The 22,282-nt window shown below is 38.0% G+C and overlaps 3 protein-coding genes across 5 annotated transcripts in view; 2 read left to right on the top strand and 1 right to left on the bottom strand.

Moving 5' to 3' along the window:
* cfap77 (cilia and flagella associated protein 77) overlaps window positions 1-160 on the bottom strand; it is a 32,707-nt gene extending 32,547 nt beyond the window's left edge. Inside the window, exon 1 of the mRNA XM_067438853.1 lies at window positions 61-160. Within this exon, the coding sequence (XP_067294954.1) occupies window positions 61-90 (30 nt within the window). The 5' untranslated portion in view covers window positions 91-160. The remainder of the gene's footprint in view (window positions 1-60) is intronic.
* Window positions 161-265: 105 nt separating this feature from the next.
* Window positions 266-2,991, top strand: thy1 (Thy-1 cell surface antigen). Of its 2 annotated transcripts, none has more exons than XM_067438855.1 (4): window positions 266-427; window positions 1,920-2,002; window positions 2,212-2,532; window positions 2,646-2,991. In XM_067438855.1, the coding sequence occupies exons 2-4, from the start codon at window positions 1,939-1,941 to the stop codon at window positions 2,744-2,746; spliced, it is 486 nt and encodes a 161-aa protein (XP_067294956.1). In that variant the 5' UTR covers window positions 266-427; window positions 1,920-1,938; the 3' UTR covers window positions 2,747-2,991. The 2 variants fall into 2 exon arrangements, with proteins under 2 accessions (XP_067294956.1, XP_067294957.1); XM_067438856.1 differs by having other exon boundaries at window positions 345-441.
* Window positions 2,992-3,141: 150 nt separating this feature from the next.
* Window positions 3,142-21,118, top strand: usf1l (upstream transcription factor 1, like). 2 transcript variants are annotated; one of them, XM_067438839.1, is made up of 11 exons: window positions 3,142-3,227; window positions 3,704-3,767; window positions 4,008-4,054; window positions 4,455-4,573; window positions 4,651-4,776; window positions 5,398-5,545; window positions 15,335-15,389; window positions 15,497-15,555; window positions 15,699-15,793; window positions 20,282-20,410; window positions 20,518-21,118. In XM_067438839.1, the coding sequence occupies exons 2-11, from the start codon at window positions 3,763-3,765 to the stop codon at window positions 20,602-20,604; spliced, it is 870 nt and encodes a 289-aa protein (XP_067294940.1). In that variant the 5' UTR covers window positions 3,142-3,227; window positions 3,704-3,762; the 3' UTR covers window positions 20,605-21,118. The 2 variants fall into 2 exon arrangements, with proteins under 2 accessions (XP_067294940.1, XP_067294941.1); XM_067438840.1 differs by having other exon boundaries at window positions 3,201-3,253.
* Window positions 21,119-22,282: the final 1,164 nt, after the last annotated feature.

The raw sequence follows: 22,282 nt of genomic DNA, 5'->3' as shown, positions 1-22,282 counted from the left end.
AGAGACAAGCTTAAAATATGGACCTATATCTGTGAACAAAAAACATCTGAGGTAGCCTACCTTTAAAGTGTGCATGTCCATCAAAAACATTAAAACACATAAGGGTGTGGCGACCTCAAATGGTGGCGCAAGTATCTTTTCTTTTTCACAATGTAGCCACTTCATTTACATGACTTTGTCCGGGTTATTTACACGGGTGCTATTGATTTCTTAAACATTTTGTAGGCTACACAAGTTTCAGCTGGTCATAATGGGGAGGTCGTGGTCTTATTATAATGACACAACGTGATGTATATATGGGCGTGCACGTGCATCTGCCCTTACTCATCTTACCATCTCACTCTGTCTTCATCAAGTGCTGCTCACTGGGAGTTGCCTCAATTAATAATTAACAACAGCTCCAGCATCCGAAAGCAGAAACGATAAGGTAAGCAAACAAAGGTAGGCTAATTCATTTGCATCCTGCCAGAACCTCTATGTAAAAAAGAATCAAGATAAATCTCAAAGACGCCACTAGAAACATAACTCGCTTGCAGCGGTCTAGTCCCCGTTAACTCCTCCACCCAGGAAAAAAACGGGACTGGCTGGGGTACCTTGACTTCAGTGTATGACGCGTTAAAATGCAAGTAGGTTGAAATAAAAAGCGCTATCGCATTTAATGGCGTCAAAAAAAGTTTTGATGATTAAAACAACTTTTATTGCTGAAGTTTGAGCTGAATTCTTGCAATGTCTCATGGGATGTGACATGCCATTCAAAAGAATCTTCACGAGTTTAGTCTTGCCTAAGATAAGATCGCCTACAATTTGCCTTGTAGGGATGTACTTCACATAGTCTAGTCAGTCCTGACTGCGTTTTTTTTTTTTTTTTTTTTTTTTTTTGCCCGAGCACTGTGTGTGGTTAAGTTTGGGTCATGTATGTGTACTTTGCTACAATAATAATGTATGTTTATTTGTTTGTAAGTGCAACGAATTGTCACGACCCCACCCATAATGAGAAAATTGCTGCAGTGGCAGTGTTGCCAACTTAGCAACTTTGTCGCTATATTTAGAGTGGCTTTTCAGACCACTCTAGCGACTTAGCCTATTTTCAAAAAAGCGAATAGCGACAAATATAGCGACTTTTTGGACAAACTTCAGTTACTTTAGTTTACAAATGTCGCCAGTACTGTCCTGCGAGCGCGAGGTCTTTTTTCCCCTCTGCCGTCACACACACACATCTCTCTCCCTGTTCAGTGAATAGCTGAGGGGAGCTGCACGCGCACACAGACAGCAGCTGATAGACGTGAATGAGCGAGCTACACATGAGCACACAAGGTTGCCGCGGATTTCTCACTGAATGTTATCTGCTTCTTTCGTTTTATATTTAAATAAATTACTTATGATGAGTTACATCTTTTGTGCTTATCACTTCGGTAGGCTATATTACTCGCTATCACAGAGCTTTAGTTCATCCACTTTCTCATTTTGTAATTCACTAGATCATATTGTATGACAAAAAGGTATAGGAAACTAAAACATTTATTGGACAGTCGGCTGTATTATATTATTGTATAATACAGTAAATGAGCACGGATTAGGAGAGAAAAAACGTTAGGCAGGCTGAACGCAAGGACGGCGTTATGACATCACTATGCTAATTAACGCATGACGTCATCTAGCGACATTTAGCTACTTTTTGGGCAGGCTTTAGCTACTTTCCTTGGAAAATAGTTGGCAACACTGCAGTAGCTGTGAGAGCTTTTGTCTGTACAAATCGCCAGGACTATATAGACTATTAAACCCCAAACACATAAAAATGTAATGAGTGAACACCTGAAGTCCTGAAAAGTAATTAATGCTCATGTTTTACACATGCTTCTAGTAGGATACACACTGTTATTTTGTGTTGTGAGTGAGTTGTATTGTGTTTTGTTCTCCAGGTTCTGTTGTGTGCGTGATATGCAGATGTCTACTGTGGTCAGGATGATGTTTTGTACTGCATTTGCCACTTTCTTTCTGTTAGGTAAACTGACATTCTTCAAACTTCCTCCTCGTGCTTTCTTTGTCTTCTCTTTTCTACATTTATTGTTCCTTTCTACTACTTTACATATCCCCAAACGTTACACCAAAGCCATATGTGTACTAACAAAATGTTACCTGATCCTATCAAAATACGGATAGTCTTGTACCAGTTTTGGCTCAAACTTCAGCTAAGTTGGTGTTATTTTCTAGGTGTTGCTACTGGACAGAATTCCCTTCAGATTTCATCCTGCTTGACAAAGGACCAAAACCTGCAGATGTATTGCCGTTTTACAGCTTCAGACCCCAAAGTCTTGAATACTTGCTTTTACATGACCGATAATAAGTTGATTGGCAGTACCAACACCAGCAGCCTCCCAGACAGCACCTTCAAGAACCGTGCCAATGTCTCCCTTTCTGATACCACATGTGAGCTGTATTTGAAGGGGTTCTCAGATGACAAACCCAAAAACTACACTTGTTACTTCAAACAGAAAGACATGCAAGTGTCAGCCTCTGCAACTGTGGAAAAGAGTAAGACAACAAAACTAACATTTAAATATTGTTTTATGTAGGAAGAAAGTAGCATTTAATCAGATTTTTTTCCTTCTGCATTGGTGAGTGATTTGTTTTTTTCTTTTCTTCAGGTAAGCTTCAGACCTGTTCTGCCTGGTGTGTTGTGCAGCACAGTGGAGCAGCACTCCTGCTAGCTTTCCTCACTTTCCCACTCTTGTCAGAGCTTCTTTGAGTGTAGAATGGATCTCTCTCTCCCCCACCCATTAGATGTAACAAAATACATGTTCATGAACTGTTTCTTCAGCTATTTCTTCAGGACTCTGATGTCAAAAACACTTATGCATGCCCCTTAATAAATACCATTTAAAATGTATTACTTTGGATGCTGAATTATGCTTTATGAAGTTGTCAAGTGACCCCACTGGTTTGCATGACTGTAATGAATTCTAAAATAAAAATTGTACCAGGAATTGGAAACATATGTTGTGGTGAGCAATGTTAATCTGTATTTATTCAATTATTTATTTTTTGGGTGAGAGTAGCCTAAAAACATGCTCTAAGAGTTCCGAAGTTAAAAACCCATAAGACGTGTTTTCCTAGTGACGTCATAATGGTGACGCTGTGTATGGCGCCCTCTAGTGACTAAAGTAAAAAAAACTGCACATGCGCAGAGAGGATATGTCTCAAGAACGTTTGCTTCCAAGGATAAACGGGTAACTTTTAAACGTTAATAAGAAATGTAAGATTTAAGGGAAACGATAATGGCTTATTATTAGCTATACATTCTGAATCCTTTTGAAACTTTTTTTTGCGTGCTTGTTTTCACGCTTCTTTGTTTGATTAGCTTAAATGCTAAATGCTGCTTTTTGTCAGTTTTTGTTTTGTTTGCCAAGTTAGTCGTAGCAATAATAGTGGCGTTGATATAAATGCCACACTCGTACGTAAAGGGCTGACGCACGGCATATCGGTTATGATATGGCAAAGTGAGCTTTTTATAGCTTTGCAAGTGGTTTTTCAACCGATTGGTGTGGTGGGACTTTTAATGCAGCGGCGTTAAAAATTCATAACATGCCGACGCCACACCTGATTTTTGGACGTTTCTAAGAGCAGGATCTACTCAACGAGTGCTATAGTGTAAAGTCTTTGTATCAAATGTTATTTGTTGTTACTGATCGTTGTGTTTTTGTAGTGAATGTTTACATTTGAGGACCACAAAGCTGAAGCCCAGGTCACCCTTCACTCACAAATATGAGGTTCGTTTCATCTTCAATGACATCGAGTCACACTTTATGCTCAAAGTTCTGGAATCCACACTCTTGTAAAATACACTACACTGTTTTTGACGCTGACTTTACATGCTCAAATACAGGACAGATCATTAATGTAATTATGATGTTTATTTACACACATTTTTTTCAACATTGTAATATAAACATTTCGTAATTATATATAAAACATACTTTTTATTTCCTACATTTTTGCTTCCGTTTTAGAGAACAGAAAGGTCATGATCCTGAAGATTCTCCCATACTGCAGGATGGTGAGATTGTTTGAATTAAACTGTCTCATAAGTTCCTTTGTTGTGTTCATAGTGTGTGAGGGGGGAAATTAACAGCTTGGTAACAGCCAGTCTTTTAGCCAGTGACTACTATAGCTCATAGCCCTTATTTGCACAATATTGTGCAAAATATAGTGCACACTACATACCTGCAAATCAAAAAACAAACGTCACATTTTCTCTTGCAAGACTGAAAAATCAGTTAAATTCAGCATCAGTGAGATTGTCCGTATTAAATATGACCTCTCAACCGTAAAAACAAACAACAAACACAGACAACTTCATATTGAAAAAACACACATTTTCTTCCCGTTGTTTTAGGGGTTGTTGGACCAAAAAGAGAGGGCCACCAAACAATAACCTCTATGTGCTGCTTTGTCAGGTGTTGATGAAACGGCAGATGACCCAATGACTATCACAACCATCCAGCCAGCTGCCGCATTTTCCACAGATCAGCAAATTAAGTATCATCTTTTCAAAACAGAAGGAACAGGGGGGCAGGTAAGTGACATATGAATGTGTAGTAAACATTGAAAATGTGTTTTACGATGTTTAACCCCTTGACCTTCCTGGCTTAGGTAACCTACCGGGTAATTCACTTGGCTGATGGGCAGGTAGAAGGACAGGCGGATGGGGCTGCAGCAGTCAGTGTGGTGACTGGGTTTCCAACGGCAACACATGCAGCAACACCACCTGTAACCCAGGTATTATTTTTTTTAATTATTTTTTTATTAAACACGAATAAACATTTGAGCTCGTTGCTGAAAACCTTTTATATGTGTGTATGTATGTATATATACACAAGAGAGGTGGTTGTGTTAAGCCACTTTTCCACCGCCAGACCAAACCATTCTCTTTGCTAGCCATTCCATTCAGTGCCGATTAGGGCCAGCCGTTATGGATATGGTTTAATTTTCTACTGTGGGGCTGATAACAGAGCTCTTTGGAATGCAATAGAAATGTTTCAGTCATTGCCTCTATTACACACACATTTACAGACAATATGATATTTAAATAGCGACCGCATTATGGAGGATGATCAGATATTTATAAAAAAATATAAATAAAATTGTTTTTGTCGATCAAATAGCGAGCTTAGCCAGCTACAGAGAAACTGATTTGCTAGGCCACAGACAAGTGGGAAGTCACTACATGCATTCGACCAGCAGAGTTAGCCAACCATGGCGAGAATTGCGGGCCAAATATGGTTTGTAATCGTGTCATACTGTACCAGGCTCAAGCGGAACGGTTCCTTAACATTCTTAGAACCGCTCAGCCTGATGGTGGAAAAGTGTCTTTAGGTGCTTCTGTTCATGTCGTTATAGGCTGTAATCTCTCAGTCTGAGAGTCTAGAAGGAGAGACGTCTGAAACTCAATACTACTATCCTGCCACTATCTCTGACACAACTGCGGGTACCATGGTAACCAATCTTCACACAGCTGATTCGGTACTAACTCAGCCCACCCCTACAGGTAATGCCAAACTCCATTTACACTACCGTTTAGATTTTTTTTTAAAAGAAATTATTCAGCAAGCATTCATTAAATTGATCAGTAAAGACATTTTATAATGTTACAAAATATTTTATTTTAAATTAATAATGTTCTTTTGAACTTTCTATTCATCAAATACATCAATCTCACGTCAATCTTGAGTACCTATAGAGTAGTATTGCATCCTTCATATATCCGAAAAGTCTTTAGTTTTATTATATTTATAAAAGAAAGATAGGCTGTACCGAGTCTTTCCGGAAAAAAACGAGCGGCTGGAGGCGTATCGTGTGGGCGGAGCTAAAGAATCACGAGCGCGGAGCTACAGCACGAGAGCTTCGGAAAGCTGACATCGTCATGCGTGGAAAAGATGCGTGGCTATCAATCAGATTCAACTAATACATATATGATCCAGAATCAGATCCGGAGAATGAAATAAATCGAACAGGAGAAACAGCAGCAGCAGGACGTCCGTCTCTGTGATATGTACTGTATTTAGTGTCCTGTCAACATTTGCGTTTGTTTACTAGTGGTATTATTATATATGATGACATGATTTGGTTTATGGACTATTGTTTGCGACTAAACCTTAGCAGTAGCAAGCAAAGCGGTTTTGCGTGTCAGATAGTGTATAAAAAAAACAATGGAGTAACCGTTAGCGCATTTGAATGAAGAAGCACACTTTGTGAGAACCTCCCCTAGCCTAGGTTTGTTTGGGGTGGTTTTACAAACTGACATATTAGTCAGCTAAACAAATGTATTTAAACACACACCATATATCGCATGCTCCATTGATAAATTAACTATATATGATCGTGTTGTTTAGTGATGTTTAATTACGCGACGATAGCCTACAACATAGACATTTGAAGCAGTTTTACTCACCGCTGCTAAGCAGGACCAAACCTTTATCGCTGGGACCGCTCCGTCAAAAACACATTTCTTGTTGATTTCGTGAAGTCCTGTGACAGCAGTGAACGGTGGAGATCCACTTTTGCGACGCGATTGAAGCGATATTGTGAAGCTTCTCGTCATTTCTGCATTCAAATCGGTTCAAATGCAGCGCTGCCTTCCCGGAATGCTGTGCTGAAGCGTTGAAGTCGCTTGATTTCACCCATAGGAATAAAGTGGAGCACGCCGTCAGAAGTGTTGCGCGGACAAGTGGATCTGCAGCTGAGAGTGTGTTTATGGGGCGTGCGTTAGCTCTTTCGCTCTAGTCACGCATGCGCGCACACTTCCGGGAGAAGAGCCCCTACGGCACATACAAGGACCTTCCGCTCTATCGACGTCAAGCGGACCCATACTCGGATATAACACAGAAATACTCCATCGAACGTCCAACATTAGTTTTTGAAACTTTGTCTATGTTTAGGGTGGGAATCCAAGTCTTTAACAGTGTAAAAAGCTCAGTATGCATGAAACAGCATTTACCCCCCCCCCCCCCCCAAAAGGGTTAGTTCACCCAAAAATGAAAATTAGATGTTTATCTGCTTACCCACAGTGCATCCAACATGTAGGTGTGTCTTTTTCTTTAGTAGAACACAAATGAAGATTTTTAACTCCAACCATTGCTGTGTGCCAGTCACATAATGGGGTGAATATTTACAATTCTATGAGAACAAAAAAAAAAAAAAAATGCTTGGGCACCGTGCACAAAATGCCTGCTGCTCCTGACGACACATTGATTTGTTAAGACACAAACAGATCGATTTCTGTGAGAAACCGAACAGTATTTATTTATTTTTACCTCAAAGCATGTTTTTGTTGTTGTTGTTGTTCTTGTTTGTTTTGGTCTCATAGACTTGTTACATATTTACCCCATTATATGACTGGCACACAGCAATGGTTGGAGTTAAAAATCTTTGTTAGGGGTTAACAGCTTATGACCCAGGACCAGTAGTGAAGAAATGAAGACAGAGTCAGGATTCCAATTAAATAAAAGAAAAATTTACTTAAGAATAGTTTGCAGTTTCAAAAGCAGAAGCCAGCTTCAAGTCTCACAAGGAGTTCGTAGGCCGCGCTCCCTCTCTCACCGTCTCGTTGCCTCGCCCTATCGTACATACAATTGTCCCAACAGTTATACCATTTTCAAGGTCTTATCCACGTCCTTACTGCGATGTGGATGGTTCTGATTGGCTCAGAGACAATGCACAGTCATGGTAAATTTCCACTCATGTCAGTTAATCTGATGCACGTTTCCACTGACGTGTCACTTGTTGATGCTTTCACCCAGAATTAGGCCTGTAGTGACCTTCCAGATCTGGAGCAGGCGCCAGCTTGCCCAGAACAACAAGTCCACCCATCTCTTAGGGTGCCCATTGAACACCATTCTGATCTGTAACATAGAATATTGCGCACATACACAGATACACAGTCTCTCCAAGGTTGGAGCTGATTAAGCTCCAGTTCTAACCAGTTCTAACCAAAACATACTGATAACATGTGCTTTCCTTTAGTGAGAGGGACACACAATAGTACAGGCAATATTCATCTTGAGTCTTTAGTGTTTCAGTAAAAGGAAATATAAAAGGAATAAAACATAATAAATTAAATGAAAGACAAATCCATATTTCATATCTGGAAGCCGGGCTAAGTGAGCAAACCCTGTTACTGCACTCCTGACATGTTAGGGGTGTGTGATACCTCAAATCCAAACACACGACCTTGTTGCCAGTGTTTAGTGACACATCACACATCTCTAGGCCAGACCCTCAGTCACTCCTCAGAGACCAAATACACACTTTAGAAAACAAGAAACTAAAACGAAATCAATCTGGATAGAATCATTATAATAATATAGGTAATATAGGAAGATGAATATTAATTAAGGTTTTGATTATGAAGTTATAGGATATAAATATATACAGGTATATTGAAGCGGCAGTGGATTTCAAAATCCCCCCTTCACTCCCTCCTAAAGGCCAATTTTGGGGTCCCAATGACCCCCTAAAGTTGGTCTACCAATTTTAGGCCGCTTCATAATGTTCAACGCCCTCCCCTTTTTAGTTTATAATCTTTGAAAAAAAAGAAAATCTCTTTTCCCCTCAGGGATTTAACTTCAACCATTATTAATCTTATCTAATTTGGTTTTATCAATGGCTTGATTGATTACAATAAGCACATATTCATCCTCAAGAGGACATAGCACATTAGCACCCCATGTTAAATACCACCCCATTAGAAATACCAAGATATCTAATCTAAAAAGAGGGATTTTAAATACATTTCTTTCAAAACACAGACCTTTTTCATCTTCAAAACAATAGTGGTCTGAAATAAAAATAAACAAAATAAATAGGCATCATAATCCATCCAAGTACATTCAGTCTCTGCATAAAACATCCTTCAGTTTACAGTCTACATGCATGTACCATCTTAATTTCACATTCTATTCATTTCTTTCTCAAACATGTACATGATTTTACTCAAGAACCTTCTTGTTAAACCCATTTTCATAACTCATCTTTTTCTTTTCCACATAGATTTCCACATACTCAAACCTTTTTGTCAAACTTGCTTTTTCCATCAAATCCAGTTTTCACTCATGATAGCCCACATCATATTTAACTTAAATGAACATAACCATAAAATTGTTAATGTTGAAAACTTCATCAAAATGACATATTTATCCATGTGTATTACATTCATTCAGCTTGTTCACATCTTTATCTTGTGACATTGTGCTTAATCATACTCAATACCAATTATTTTTCAAAATAACTTTTCAAACCCATGTTATTTAGTAAACCATTCAAAATCAATTCATTAGGGTTTCCTTTAAAGTAACATTTTTCTTTCAATGTCTTGTCCATTAAAACTCTTTAGGCGTAAGCTCCAAATGACCAAAATCTTAACCCTGTTGATTTATGTCATCTTGCAGTGATACTTCTCATCAAATCCTCACTAGCCTTCCTTTGCCACTTACACCAAAATTGTTATAATTTTACCAAGAACTTACAAATTTCCATAATCTCCCATATTACTTTATAAGAAATCCAAATTTGTACTGTCATCATCAATTTATTTAAAACTGTTTTAAAACAATCTGTATTTTGAAAATCATTCAATGTATTTAATTTGCCTTCAGGTAAAATAAATTCTGTCAGAAGTTTTATTTTCACAACATTAATTTTTAGGGCTATTTCTCTCTTGATTTAAATTGTCACATTATTCTTTATCAAAAATAGTCAGTCTGCTGATGCACCATGTGATCATTATTGTTTCAGTCTTATCTCTACTGCTCTATAGAAACCAAAATATTATTTTATTCATCTTTCAATCCCAGTGACACAGAAAAACTTAGTCACATGCTCCTTTAACATTAATTAGACATTATGTCCTGCATCCATTTAAGGGATAAACAATAAAAATAAAAATAAAACTTTTTCTTTTAGAAGTTATCTTTTTGGTCGCCCTTCTGCCTTCAGAAATATGAGGGAATCTCTGGATAATTTAGATAGTGACTTCGGCCAATTTGTCACTTTGTCTCTGCCGTCAAGTTTCTAACATTTATGTTTACCATTTTTAATCAATTGACATTATTTCAATTTAAACCCTCAGTTAAATTTGGACACGGGTGTTTAACCCATTAAGAAACGGCAATCTTTAACTTTATAATTCCACTTCAACTAATCCAGAGATTAATTCAAATCAGCATCATAAATGACAAAATTAGTCATAATTACCAGTAACGGACAGAGCTGGATACCAGTCCACTTAAAGCTCGTCCCATGTTCTGGATCAACTTTCCCAGATTCCTTCAGAATTAGTAGTTCCTTTAAAGGTTGTCGTTTGCCTTAACCCATCTGTAATGATAAACACTCATTCCAGAGGTTAATGACCTCACACACACTATCAGGACAGAACAGTTTCACAAACCAACACATACAAAACATAAAGTGCAGTCATCAACAAACATACGCACATTAAACATATAATTTTGAATTGCTCATTCTCAAAATTTGCTTTTAGTGTTTAACTAAATACTATTTAAACTCAGTTCTTACATGGTTTCTTAACCAATTTTCAAATCATGTCTGTTCATTATTCCTTCATTTTTAGAGAAGTCAGCTGGGTTGTTTTGGTTCTGATATCATTGCTTTTGTTTAGTTTCAGCTTTAGCAGGACGATAACAGACAGAGCACCATTCCTCCTTCTCAAGCAGTCTCTCTCTCTCTCTTACATGGATAGTCTCTTTTATTAAATTAATTAATTTTTAACCTTCACAAAGTTTATCCTTAAAGAATAAATTTGTATCAGAAATTTAAATGTTTAACTTTCCAATTAGAGCTATATAATCATCTCAAAATAAGTTATGCTATGAATTATTTTCTTCAAGTTACTTTAGTTAAATACCTTTTGTTTTCCAGACCTCCTCTTTAAACTTCAACAGCTGTCCTTATCTTTAGACACCACCATGCCTTCAAATTCTCCTCTGCCATATCTAATGACCTGCAGGATTAAACTCATGATGTGGAAATATTAGTTCAATATCACAGTTTTACTGATCTAATTAATACATTTTTGTTCTGGTCTCCACAAAAGTTAATGACAATCACCTCATGGTCTCAGCTGGCTCTTGAATGACCTTTACCATCATAACTTTCACTCAGGGTCTTCCCTGGCATTCACAAACAGTGCGGTATTTGAGTGAGCGGTATGGAGGAGCCATTATTAGGGCAGGCCATGCTGTGTCTTGTCTGGACTCTCGGCCCCTACAACCACAGCGTCCCCCCTTACTGATGCTGCTGGCCTCACAGACATCGGTTCAACTCTCATACACACCTCACATAAAACACCTCCCTTCTTGGAAGTGCCCAATGCCGGTGACCCCCATGTCTTAGGTCGTCCCCCGCTGGCCAAAAGAGGATCTTACCCGTCTTCGGCGAATCACCCTCATTCACATTGGTCATCGCTTGAGATCTTTGACCCTTAAAATGGATCAGATGTTTTTCTGGAGCCTCGGGGAAAGTGCATTCAAGAGTCACCAGAGCCATTTAGTCTGCTTACTATAGGTAGAACATGGAGACAGGTTAATCATAACACTACTTAATCACTTATACCATTTTACATTCTTTAAACCGCAACATATTAGTGCGTAGATTATACTCAGTGAATTTAACCATAACCACTGTCCACTCAATTTAATGTCCTGCATGTTGACTTTGACCTGATCCATTGGTCCTGTGCATGGTGGCGGCTAAGATTAGACAAAGATGTCACTGGTCATGGAATAATTTATTTAAACATTTCAGTTCAATAAAAATCTGTATTTGAAAACATCTTATACCTTTATTATTGCCCTCTTAATGGCACTCTCACTCTTTTTAACAAATCACTGTCTCTATGATTTTCAACTGTTGCACTGTGCTTTTACTAGAAATATCTTATCAACTCTGACACAGGCTCAGATAACAGCATTGAGCTGATTTTGAATGAGAGAGAGACTCTGAGTTATTCAGGATGGTTCACTGTGTTTTTATAAACTTTATATTACTCACACTAGCTCAGCATAAGGTCTGGCTAGAAATTAAAATTGTTTTCATATAAGACATCAAACATTTCCTTTAAACTCTATCCTTAGACAGAGATCACATTTTCCATTAATCATAAGTTTATATTTGTCTTTTTTCCATACAATTAATTTAGAAACTATACGTTTCTCAGATTAAGTCTCTGTTACTCCTGCAAGTTCGGCCATAGCACCAGAAACGGTGGGGGCCAGATTCAGATAAGCGAATGGTTTTATTACAGCTCTGCACCAGCTTATCTTTTGAAACCAAAACCTCAGCATCTAGGTTTTTAACATATTAACACCAATTTATCTTATAAAAACTGTTTTTTACCAAAATTAAGGCAAATTAACATTATCAGAATTTTTCAAGAGTTAGAGTAACAGGAACCACCTTTTTCATAAATTTGTCTTTTAAACTTCTACGTTACATTTTCTTGCCTCACGTTTTTCAGTCAATATCTTTAATTTTACCTCATAATTTTAATAAATTTTCATAGATCTTTCCTTCAAAAATAATTACTTAAGACCTTATATTCATATTTCATTATTTTGTTAGACGGAGTGTAAGCCACTTCTTTGTTACTTTTTACTTTGTTTTATCTACAAAATTGAATCTGATGGGCTGATTTGCCACCATTTCTACACCTTATGGGTGGGTGGTTACAGTTACATACAAAATGGCCCTGCTGACCACAATTAAAACTCTCTGTCCTTCAGCAACTGGCATGTTTCAGTCTAGTTCCCAGTCTGTAAGGCGGAGCCTAAAGCGGCACTCGCTCGGACAGTCAGAGAAGAGAAGAGCGCGCGAGAGGGGAGGGGGCAGATAAGACTGGCTGCTCACACATCTTGGTGTTTTCGCTTTTTCAAAAACAATCTCAAGCCCTTTTTCAGACTATATCTCAATTCCAGTAATTTCAGACATTATTACGTTTGGCAATTAGACTATACCATCCCTCAGTAATCTTCCGGGATTTTTCTTACAGGGGTTAAACCCCACTCATTTTACAAATTCATTAATAAGCACTCTTTGTTTGTAGCAAGTCAGGTTGCTATTTAACTTTTCAGTCTGAATTAAAACCTTGCTGCCATGCTTCTTTTAAGTGAGGGCTTCAGAGCAAAGCTAGTTACAGCATTTGCTCTCTTTCATTTCAATATATATTATCAAGACTGATCAAGTTACTGATCATCTCGATCACAATTTATCAGCCATATGTTGGTCAAAGTTCATACTCACCGAAACAGCAAGAGATGGAGGCGGCGATCTTTACCCAACACAGCTGTGGCTTCTGCGTGATGAAACTGCAAAGGACACTTGTACGAAAACGTCACACATACTGGTCCGTGCCAATTTGGGTCACAATTTTTATTTTACTCGGGATCGTTCCAGATGCATCCCTGGCAAACAACTCCTGAATCTATTTTTAATTTTGTTTAACTAATAACTAATATTTTATTCCCTGACTGCCTGATTCACTAAGTTCGGGGTACCCCTATCTGAGATGGAAGAGAGAGAGCAGGTTTGCGATGCCCCCTGGTCCATGTGACCGTCTCTTAAGACTCTAACTCAGACAAACAGATCACAGACCAGAGAGACGTGCCCCTGTAGAGGTGGTGCTACACCAGTGGCCCCCAATGGGCTCTCCCCTGTATTAGACACGTGTCTTGCGCTGTCTGCTACGCGTTAGCCGTTGCCCGTAGTAACGTGGCGTGCTCTCAGCGACCTTCTTATACCCTTATGCTGTTCCCAAAAAACAAACACTTAGTATAATTAATCCCCATTCCTATCGAAATGAAGCTCTCTCGCTCCCCATACCCAATCTCTTCCAGTCAGACAGCCCTAACCAAATAATTAAAGCTTTCTACTACCTTATTTGTTGTTTTGCCAGGGGTGTCACCAAGGAATGATTGCCCGCATTCTCCACCAAAACTGTTAGGGGTTAACAGCTTATGACCCAGGACCAGTAGTGAAGAAATGAAGACAGAGTCAGGATTCCAATTAAATAAAAGAAAAATTTACTTAAGAATAGTTTGCAGTTTCAAAAGCAGAAGCCAGCTTCAAGTCTCACAAGGAGTTCGTAGGCCGCGCTCCCTCTCTCACCGTCTCGTTGCCTCGCCCTATCGTACATACAATTGTCCCAACAGTTATACCATTTTCAAGGTCTTATCCACGTCCTTACTGCGATGTGGATGGTTCTGATTGGCTCAGAGACAATGCACAGTCATGGTAAATTTCCACTCATGTCAGTTAATCTGATGCACGTTTCCACTGACGTGTCACTTGTTGATGCTTTCACCCAGAATTAGGCCTGTAGTGACCTTCCAGATCTGGAGCAGGCGCCAGCTTGCCCAGAACAACAAGTCCACCCATCTCTTAGGGTGCCCATTGAACACCATTCTGATCTGTAACATAGAATATTGCGCACATACACAGATACACAGTCTCTCCAAGGTTGGAGCTGATTAAGCTCCAGTTCTAACCAGTTCTAACCAAAACATACTGATAACATGTGCTTTCCTTTAGTGAGAGGGACACACAATAGTACAGGCAATATTCATCTTGAGTCTTTAGTGTTTCAGTAAAAGGAAATATAAAAGGAATAAAACATAATAAATTAAATGAAAGACAAATCCATATTTCATATCTGGAAGCCGGGCTAAGTGAGCAAACCCTGTTACTGCACTCCTGACATGTTAGGGGTGTGTGATACCTCAAATCCAAACACACGACCTTGTTGCCAGTGTTTAGTGACACATCACACATCTCTAGGCCAGACCCTCAGTCACTCCTCAGAGACCAAATACACACTTTAGAAAACAAGAAACTAAAACGAAATCAATCTGGATAGAATCATTATAATAATATAGGTAATATAGGAAGATGAATATTAATTAAGGTTTTGATTATGAAGTTATAGGATATAAATATATACAGGTATATTGAAGCGGCAGTGGATTTCAAAATACCCCCTTCATCTTTATTTGTGTTCTACTGAAGAAACAGACACGCCTAATTTTCATTTTTGGGTGAACTAACCCTTTAAATTGTAATAATTATTTTACAATATTACTGTTTTAACTGTATTTTTTATACAGATGTCTTTCAAAAACATTTAAAACAATCTTAAGCCTAAACTCTTAAACGGTAGTGTATATAATGTTAATCCTGTTATTTTATTGCAGAAAATTGTATGTATTGTATTGTGTGTCTAATGATGCTATAAATCAACAATATATAGATTAAATTGTCTTTCTTGCAGGTCAGCTCTATGTAATGATGTCACCTCAGGATGTTCTAGCCACAACACAGCAGAGGTTGTCATCTCAAATCACATTAGCCTGCATAAAACCACATGTCCAATCTCTATAATCTTTTTTTTCTTTTCAACTTCTTCAACCAATCCTATAATCCTCCTTTACAGTAAGTCGGGAACACCACGCGTTTCCAGGGATGACAAGCGGAGGGCTCAACACAATGAAGGTTATTCTCTTTCATTTAAAATCAGCACCTTCACCTCATTGTCCATTCGCTGCTGCTTTATTTCATATAAGACTGAAAAAGATTTACCTTTAAATGTGCTGTGGAGATCCATCTCAATGTAAGCTTTTGTTTTCTTCCCTCAGTGGAACGCAGACGGAGGGACAAGATCAACAATTGGATTGTCCAGCTTTCCAAAACCATCCCCGACTGTAATGTGGATGCAACTAAAAACGGTCAAGTAAGCTAAGTTAGCACAAGCACCAGCAGTATCCCGTTTGTAATGTATATATGCACTCCTATGCCTCCACATCATGCATTAAAATCGTTTTATGCACAGCTAGCTATTCTATTAGTTCAATCTGTTATACAGTTACTTTTTATGGTAAACCAAAAAGAAATGCACTGCATAGTATAAATACATTCCTGGACACACATTAGTAATGTTGGCATTGCCCTTTTGTTTTTTGCCTTATTTGTTCCTTTACCAATTACATGATACACCTACAGTGAATATAATCTACTTGATTGTTATAAAACAGTTCAAATTTAAAGGCAGGGCTCTACATAACGCCCATTTTGGGCGCATTTACGCCTAAAAATTACTGCGTGCGACTGTGAAAAAATATTTAGGCGCACTGGTGCGAGTGAGCCGCTCGATTCTCATGAATGGATGTGTAATACATTCGGAATGAAAACTACAACTCCCAAAGTGCATAAACACTGAGAAACTGACAGGCTAGGTTTCCTACTGCAATCAACTGCTTTTCATGCCTTCAGTCAGCAGAAGAAGTGCAAAAAAAGTGTGCCACGGACGGACTACACTTCGAGATTGTTTACAAAGTGAAACGTGTGTGACGACGCAGCCATGCGCACTTTACCAGACACCTCACGCTGATGATTTACAGCCAAATCAAAATGAACTGGAAATACCACATTTGGATTATCATAAACAGGCTCAGAAATTAGCGGATGCTTAGGGCATAAATGCTATCAAAAAATAATTGATTAAAGGGGGGGTGAAAGGGGGGGTTTCAGTCAGTGTCATGTCAATCTTGAGTACCTATAGAGTAGCATTGCACCCTGCATATCTCCGAAAAGTCTTTTATTTTTTTTATAATTATATAAGAAAGATGCGCTGTTCCGAGTCTTTCCGAAAAAAGCCAAGCGGGTGGGGGCGTATCCTGGGGGCGGAGCTAAATAATAACGTGTGCGCGCCGCTGTTATTGTGTTGAGTGCGTCGTAAAGCTGTGTAATCCCTAACAGCGGGAAAAACTTTATTCAAAAAAAAAAAAAAGGCTTTTAATCAGATACAGCCATACATCTATGATCCGGAATCAGACCCAGAGGCTGAAGTTGAACAGGAGCAGCAGCAAAAACGACTAGAGCAGGACGTCTCTATGTGGTACAACTTGTGTTATTTACATATTTATACTTGAATTATATCGTCATATTTTTTGTCTTTGAAGGTGTACATGTGGGAAGTGCAGTTGTGCACGTGTGTGTTTGTGTGGTTTGTGTAGACAATTGTAGTAAGCGGACTGGTTTTGCACGGCAGGCTAGTGTTTACATAGAAAGACATGGAATAGTAGCGCATTTGAATGAAGAAGCGTGCTTATTTAGTTCATGTTTGGGCTACTTGATGGGCATAGGCAAAAACACAGACATTTGAAGCAGTCTTACTCACCGCCTGCGGTTCTAACGTTGGGAACTTTATCGTTGGGACTGCTCCATCATTCAGCATTAGGCGATTGGAAAATCCGGCGTCGAACTGGGCCTTGTTTATGAAACAGTTTGCACCGAAATGCAGTGAACAGACATAAACCTTTGCGCAACTCAGTTGCTGATCCGGAAAAGCAAATTACATCAACTGTTGCCTTAACGCGGGGTTTTTTGGCAGTCTGTACAGGACTGTCTTGGTCTGGCAACCAAAAACACACTTTTTTGGTGACATTGTTAATTTCTTGAAGTCACATCACCTGTGCAGCGCAGCCTACGAGCCAGCGCTTTGATGGGCGTAGCCTGTTGCTTTCGCACTCTCCCTCTCTCTCTCTCTCAAGCTCTTCCGGTAGAATTGCACGTACGGCCCATACATGAGTGGACCCATGATCGAAAAAAACTTGCCGAAACTTATGACTAACCGGAAGTAGTATTTTTGACAAAGAAATACTCCCATCAAACGTCCACCTTAACTTTTGAAACTTTGTCTATGTTTAGTATGGGATTCCAAGTCTTTAACAGTGTAAAAAGATCAGTATGCATGAAACAGCATTTCACCCCCCCTTTAACAATACATTTAAAAAGCCCTTGAGTTTAATCTTTATCACACATTCTATTTCAAAAAAACTAAATGTATACAATGAGCAAGTATATCATGAAGAGTTTTTCCAAACCGTGTTTTTGTCTTATCCTGAATGAATCACGTTGGTACTACACATAAAATAAGTGTTTCTATTCCCGCTGCGGATTAGCACAGTATATGCACGACTCGCCATGGACACAAACAGAGAGAAGTAGATCCGGCTGCAATGTTCTTCCGCTAGATGCATGCGGTTCTGTTTATGAAGCGCCAGAGCGCCAAAAGTTACTACTTGCTATTGCTCAGAGTATTGGCATGATTGCATGTGTGATACTGATCTTGTACAAAAATCCAATAGACAAGTTGATATTAAGTAACAACGTTTTAGCCACAACACTGTCTATTTGTGAAAATCAAAGTCATACCAGAACTGATTCGCGTCTCAATTCGATTCAAATGAATCTTGTATTTTGAACTATTCACTGAATGACTTGCCGCCACCTACTGGCGGTTTTATTTTCATATTTATACTTTGCATGGACTTTTTATTTAAAATATTAAACTTAGTTTAATTTGTACTCATTTCTAAATTCAAAAACGTATATGTAAAACATACAACATTTACCCGCTGCATTAAATGCTTTAGGTGTTTGGTTGTTTGTGTACTGTGTGTATTTCTGCTGTACTCTCAGAAGATATGTCAGGATTGTGATTTTATTTTTTTATTTTTTTTAAGTTTTAGCTTGTTTTAAATTATGTATAGAATGGTTGTTTCTGAGTATATTTTATGTTTGACACATTTCAGGGTTTTGTGCTGCAATATCCTGCCTTGTCAAACCTTAAATAAACCCTAAACACTATGTAAATGTGTCTAAATCTCACTTCAGATTGAGCTTCTGTTCCACTTCTGCTGTGCAAAGACGGATCTTTTGATGCACATATCATTTGATTGGAAACAGTCTGATTGTGTCTAATTGTTCTAACTGAAATTATTTCTTAAATTAACATTTTAAAAACAACTTTTCTATTTTAATGTAAGAAATTGACAGATTGTATCAAATACATTTAATAAGATTAGAAAACATTGCTCTTATAATGGTAAAAATGCCCCTGGACATTAATTTAAAGGGGCGGTTCCGTGTTTTTTTTCTAGGCTTGCTTGTGTTTATGGGGCACAGTATAACATGTCTTAATACTTTTCTTTTTTTTCTTTTTTTTTGCCGTATTTTTCTTCTATTCTCCCTTTATTCCACACCGCTGTCTGCTTTGAACGGCTCGTTTGCTTCCTGCTTCTATGAAGCCCCTCCCTCTGAAAAACGCAATGGTCTTAGATTGGTCAGATGGCCAAATGTAGTTTCCTGTATTCTTATTGGCTGAAGTGCCAAGTACAGGTTAAGGCCACGCCCCTTCCCATTACGGGCAGAAGTCACATGCGGAGACTAGCGAGGGTTTATGATGTCACCAACCCAGGAAGAAGCTTGTTGTAGTCCAAACCGGCCATTTTTGTAGGCAATAAACTGCCGTAACTTTAAAAGACAATATCTCCGTTTGCATTGAACTTTCAGCGCTGTAACTTTACAGATACTGTTAATGCTCAAGCAGCGACCTTACACACTAACTAAAGTTAAAAAAAAGTGAAATCGCATGCAACCAAGGACAAATATCGTCCTGTAAAAGGAAAGTTAAAATTGGAATGTGTTTGATGGATTAGAACGTGCTCCTAAATTTTTGACTGTGCTCCTAATTTTTTATAATTAGGAGCATAAGTGCTCCTCAAGAAAAAAGTTAGCGTAGAGCCCTGAAAGGGGTCATATAATGCCACTTTTGTACAAGTTAATATAATTATTTAGTTTCTAAATTAAAACTTTGTAATATACTTTAATTAAAAATTCTATTTAGTATTCTAATAATACCCACTTTTTACGACCAATGATATTGGACTCGCTCATTTTATCGTCTCTAATTTAGCACATCTGTTTACCTACTCCTAACCGAGAAACACTTATTATTAAAACATGTCAGATGCTGTATTTCCACGTTTCTAATAATTTCTTAATTTTTATTGAAAATAAATGCCTTTCCGATCTGATGTGTGTTGGGGAAAAGGGAGTATAGCGAGTGTGGCAAAAGGTGGATTCGAACCTCTGATCGTTTTGCGTCAACTTGATGACATGCATCTTACTCCTACACTATAGCCACGGTAACTAACTCAGTGATTTACGTAATTTTGTCTGTCCCAATCAATCGTTTTTCTAAACGGCGGTATATTTATATTTAATGTAAATGGCATCTAACATTACTACAGTAAAAAAAATCTGGAAGAGAGGACCCACCCATGTTTTATTTGCTTCCGACGCCCATGTTGTAAACCAACATGTACATAGATTGAGAATCCTGGTTGTTAAGATTTTCTTTTGCTCTTCCATGTAGAGTAAAGGTGGGATCTTGTCGAAGGCATGTGACTATATCCAGGAACTCCGTCAGAGCAACGCACGACTCGAGGAGGAACTTAATACTGTGGATAGACTGAGGATGGACAATCAGCTTCTCAAACAAGAGGTATTTCACATGCCACAGCAAGAGCTTTGAAGAGAATGGAAAACAGAGGTTCATTGCTTCTTGCAGTCATTCTCTGTCTAATCTCTTGCTTCCACCCACACACACAGATGGAAGAGTGGAAATCAAAGAATCAGATGATCAGAAACCAGCTGAGACAGCACGGCATAGTGGCGGCATCAATGGACTCTCAGTGAAGAACTGCTGATCCAATATATAAGATTCACAGGCTGTGGTCTTTTAATTAATTCCGTTAATACTAGTTTGAAATCACTTGTAAGAAATCATTCTCGCTGTGGACACAAACTTTCTCTTTCCCTCTTTTATTGTTTGACTTTACACACACAGCCATTAATTGTTTCAGATTCTTTTCAGGGTGATCTGGTATTATAACTGCACTGAAATTGTGTGTAATTGTCAGATCTGTATATTTATAGATCAGTGTCTAAAGAATGACTTTACTTTTTTAGAACTACTGTGGAGGTGTTTCAGGTTTTTTTGTTTTTTGTTTTGTGTTTACAGTTGGTGACCTTCATTGGGCTCTTTAAGAAAAAAAATATGAAAGTGTATCCATTCAATCAGTTGTTGTTGCTATAACCATTTCCTACACACAGACAATCAGCTGGGACCAAAACACCAGTTTTTGGTCATTTATATTGCAATTATGAAAAGTACACACCACCAATAAATTTACACAATGTCTTTACATAACATTGTCTTCATTGAATCTCATATTAAGGTTCATAGCACAATTTTGATTACATTTTTGATTACATTCCATTTTTAAATGGAAACCCAGGGTAAGTTGTTTTGATAAATATAAAAATAAACAATTACAAATTAACAAAGCAACCAATTTTGTTCTAAATTGAACCTTTTTGTCTGTTATTGCAGCAGATTCACGTATACTATTATCAAGAGCCATAGTATAGATCGGGAGAGTGTGAAAGGTTTGGCTGGAGCAAACCATGCATAGAGCATCTGTATAAAAATACTAGACCAGCCATGAGTAAGTCTTTTGTGGTATATGTATAACACACAAAAAATAAGTTAATAGACATAATACAGTATAAAAACAGTATGATACAGTTGTGGCCTAATGGTTAGACAGTTGGACTCGATTCTCAATACTGGCGGGTAAATGTAGGTGGGGGAGTGAATCACAGCCAAAGTCTTTGGAATATGCAAATTCTGAATTACATTTATTTCAATAATGCAAAGAAAAAATATTACAGAAGTATTTCAGATTAAATACTAAGGATACTTAAATAAAGACATTGTCCTGAAATACACAGATCTTTTAAATCTTTTTTTTTTTTTAATCTAGATCTCCATATACAAGTATGAGTTTTCTTTTATTATAAATTATTTGATTATGATGTGGTAATGCTTTTATTTGCTCTTCAAGTATGTTTCCATAAATATTTTTATGGATTTTGTCTTAATGAAATAATCCTTTATGTGCAAAGTAGTAATGGCAAAATTGCTGTAATTAAATAAAATGTACACAATAATTACCTAAATATTTGAAAACAGAAACACATTTTATAGTCTCTGTTTAGTCAAGAGTGGAGAAAAAGGCGAGTGAAGCCAAATATACTCATATCTTGACGCTATCACAGACGCTTCTGCTGGTACCATGGGAATCAGTTCCCATACCGCTGGAGAAAGAGCAAGCGCAAAATGGCATCTCGAAGCGGCACTTCCGGTGGCAGCTCCAGTGGCCATGGACGCTCACCGCCAGATGTCAGTGTAGTGGCATCCAGCGGTTTTATTTCACAGGCGTAACGTTACATGTCTTATCCATGGTCTTATCGGTATGACGAGCAGAGAGCTCAATAAAATATTTTATTTTAAATAATACAAAATACCCAA

The sequence above is a fragment of the Pseudorasbora parva genome, chromosome 3 (genome assembly GCF_024679245.1).
Source record: "Pseudorasbora parva isolate DD20220531a chromosome 3, ASM2467924v1, whole genome shotgun sequence".
NCBI classification, from domain to species: Eukaryota; Metazoa; Chordata; class Actinopteri; order Cypriniformes; family Gobionidae; genus Pseudorasbora; species Pseudorasbora parva.
The sequence above is the reverse complement of the archived record's forward strand: the minus strand, read 5'-3'. Positions and strand labels throughout refer to the sequence as shown.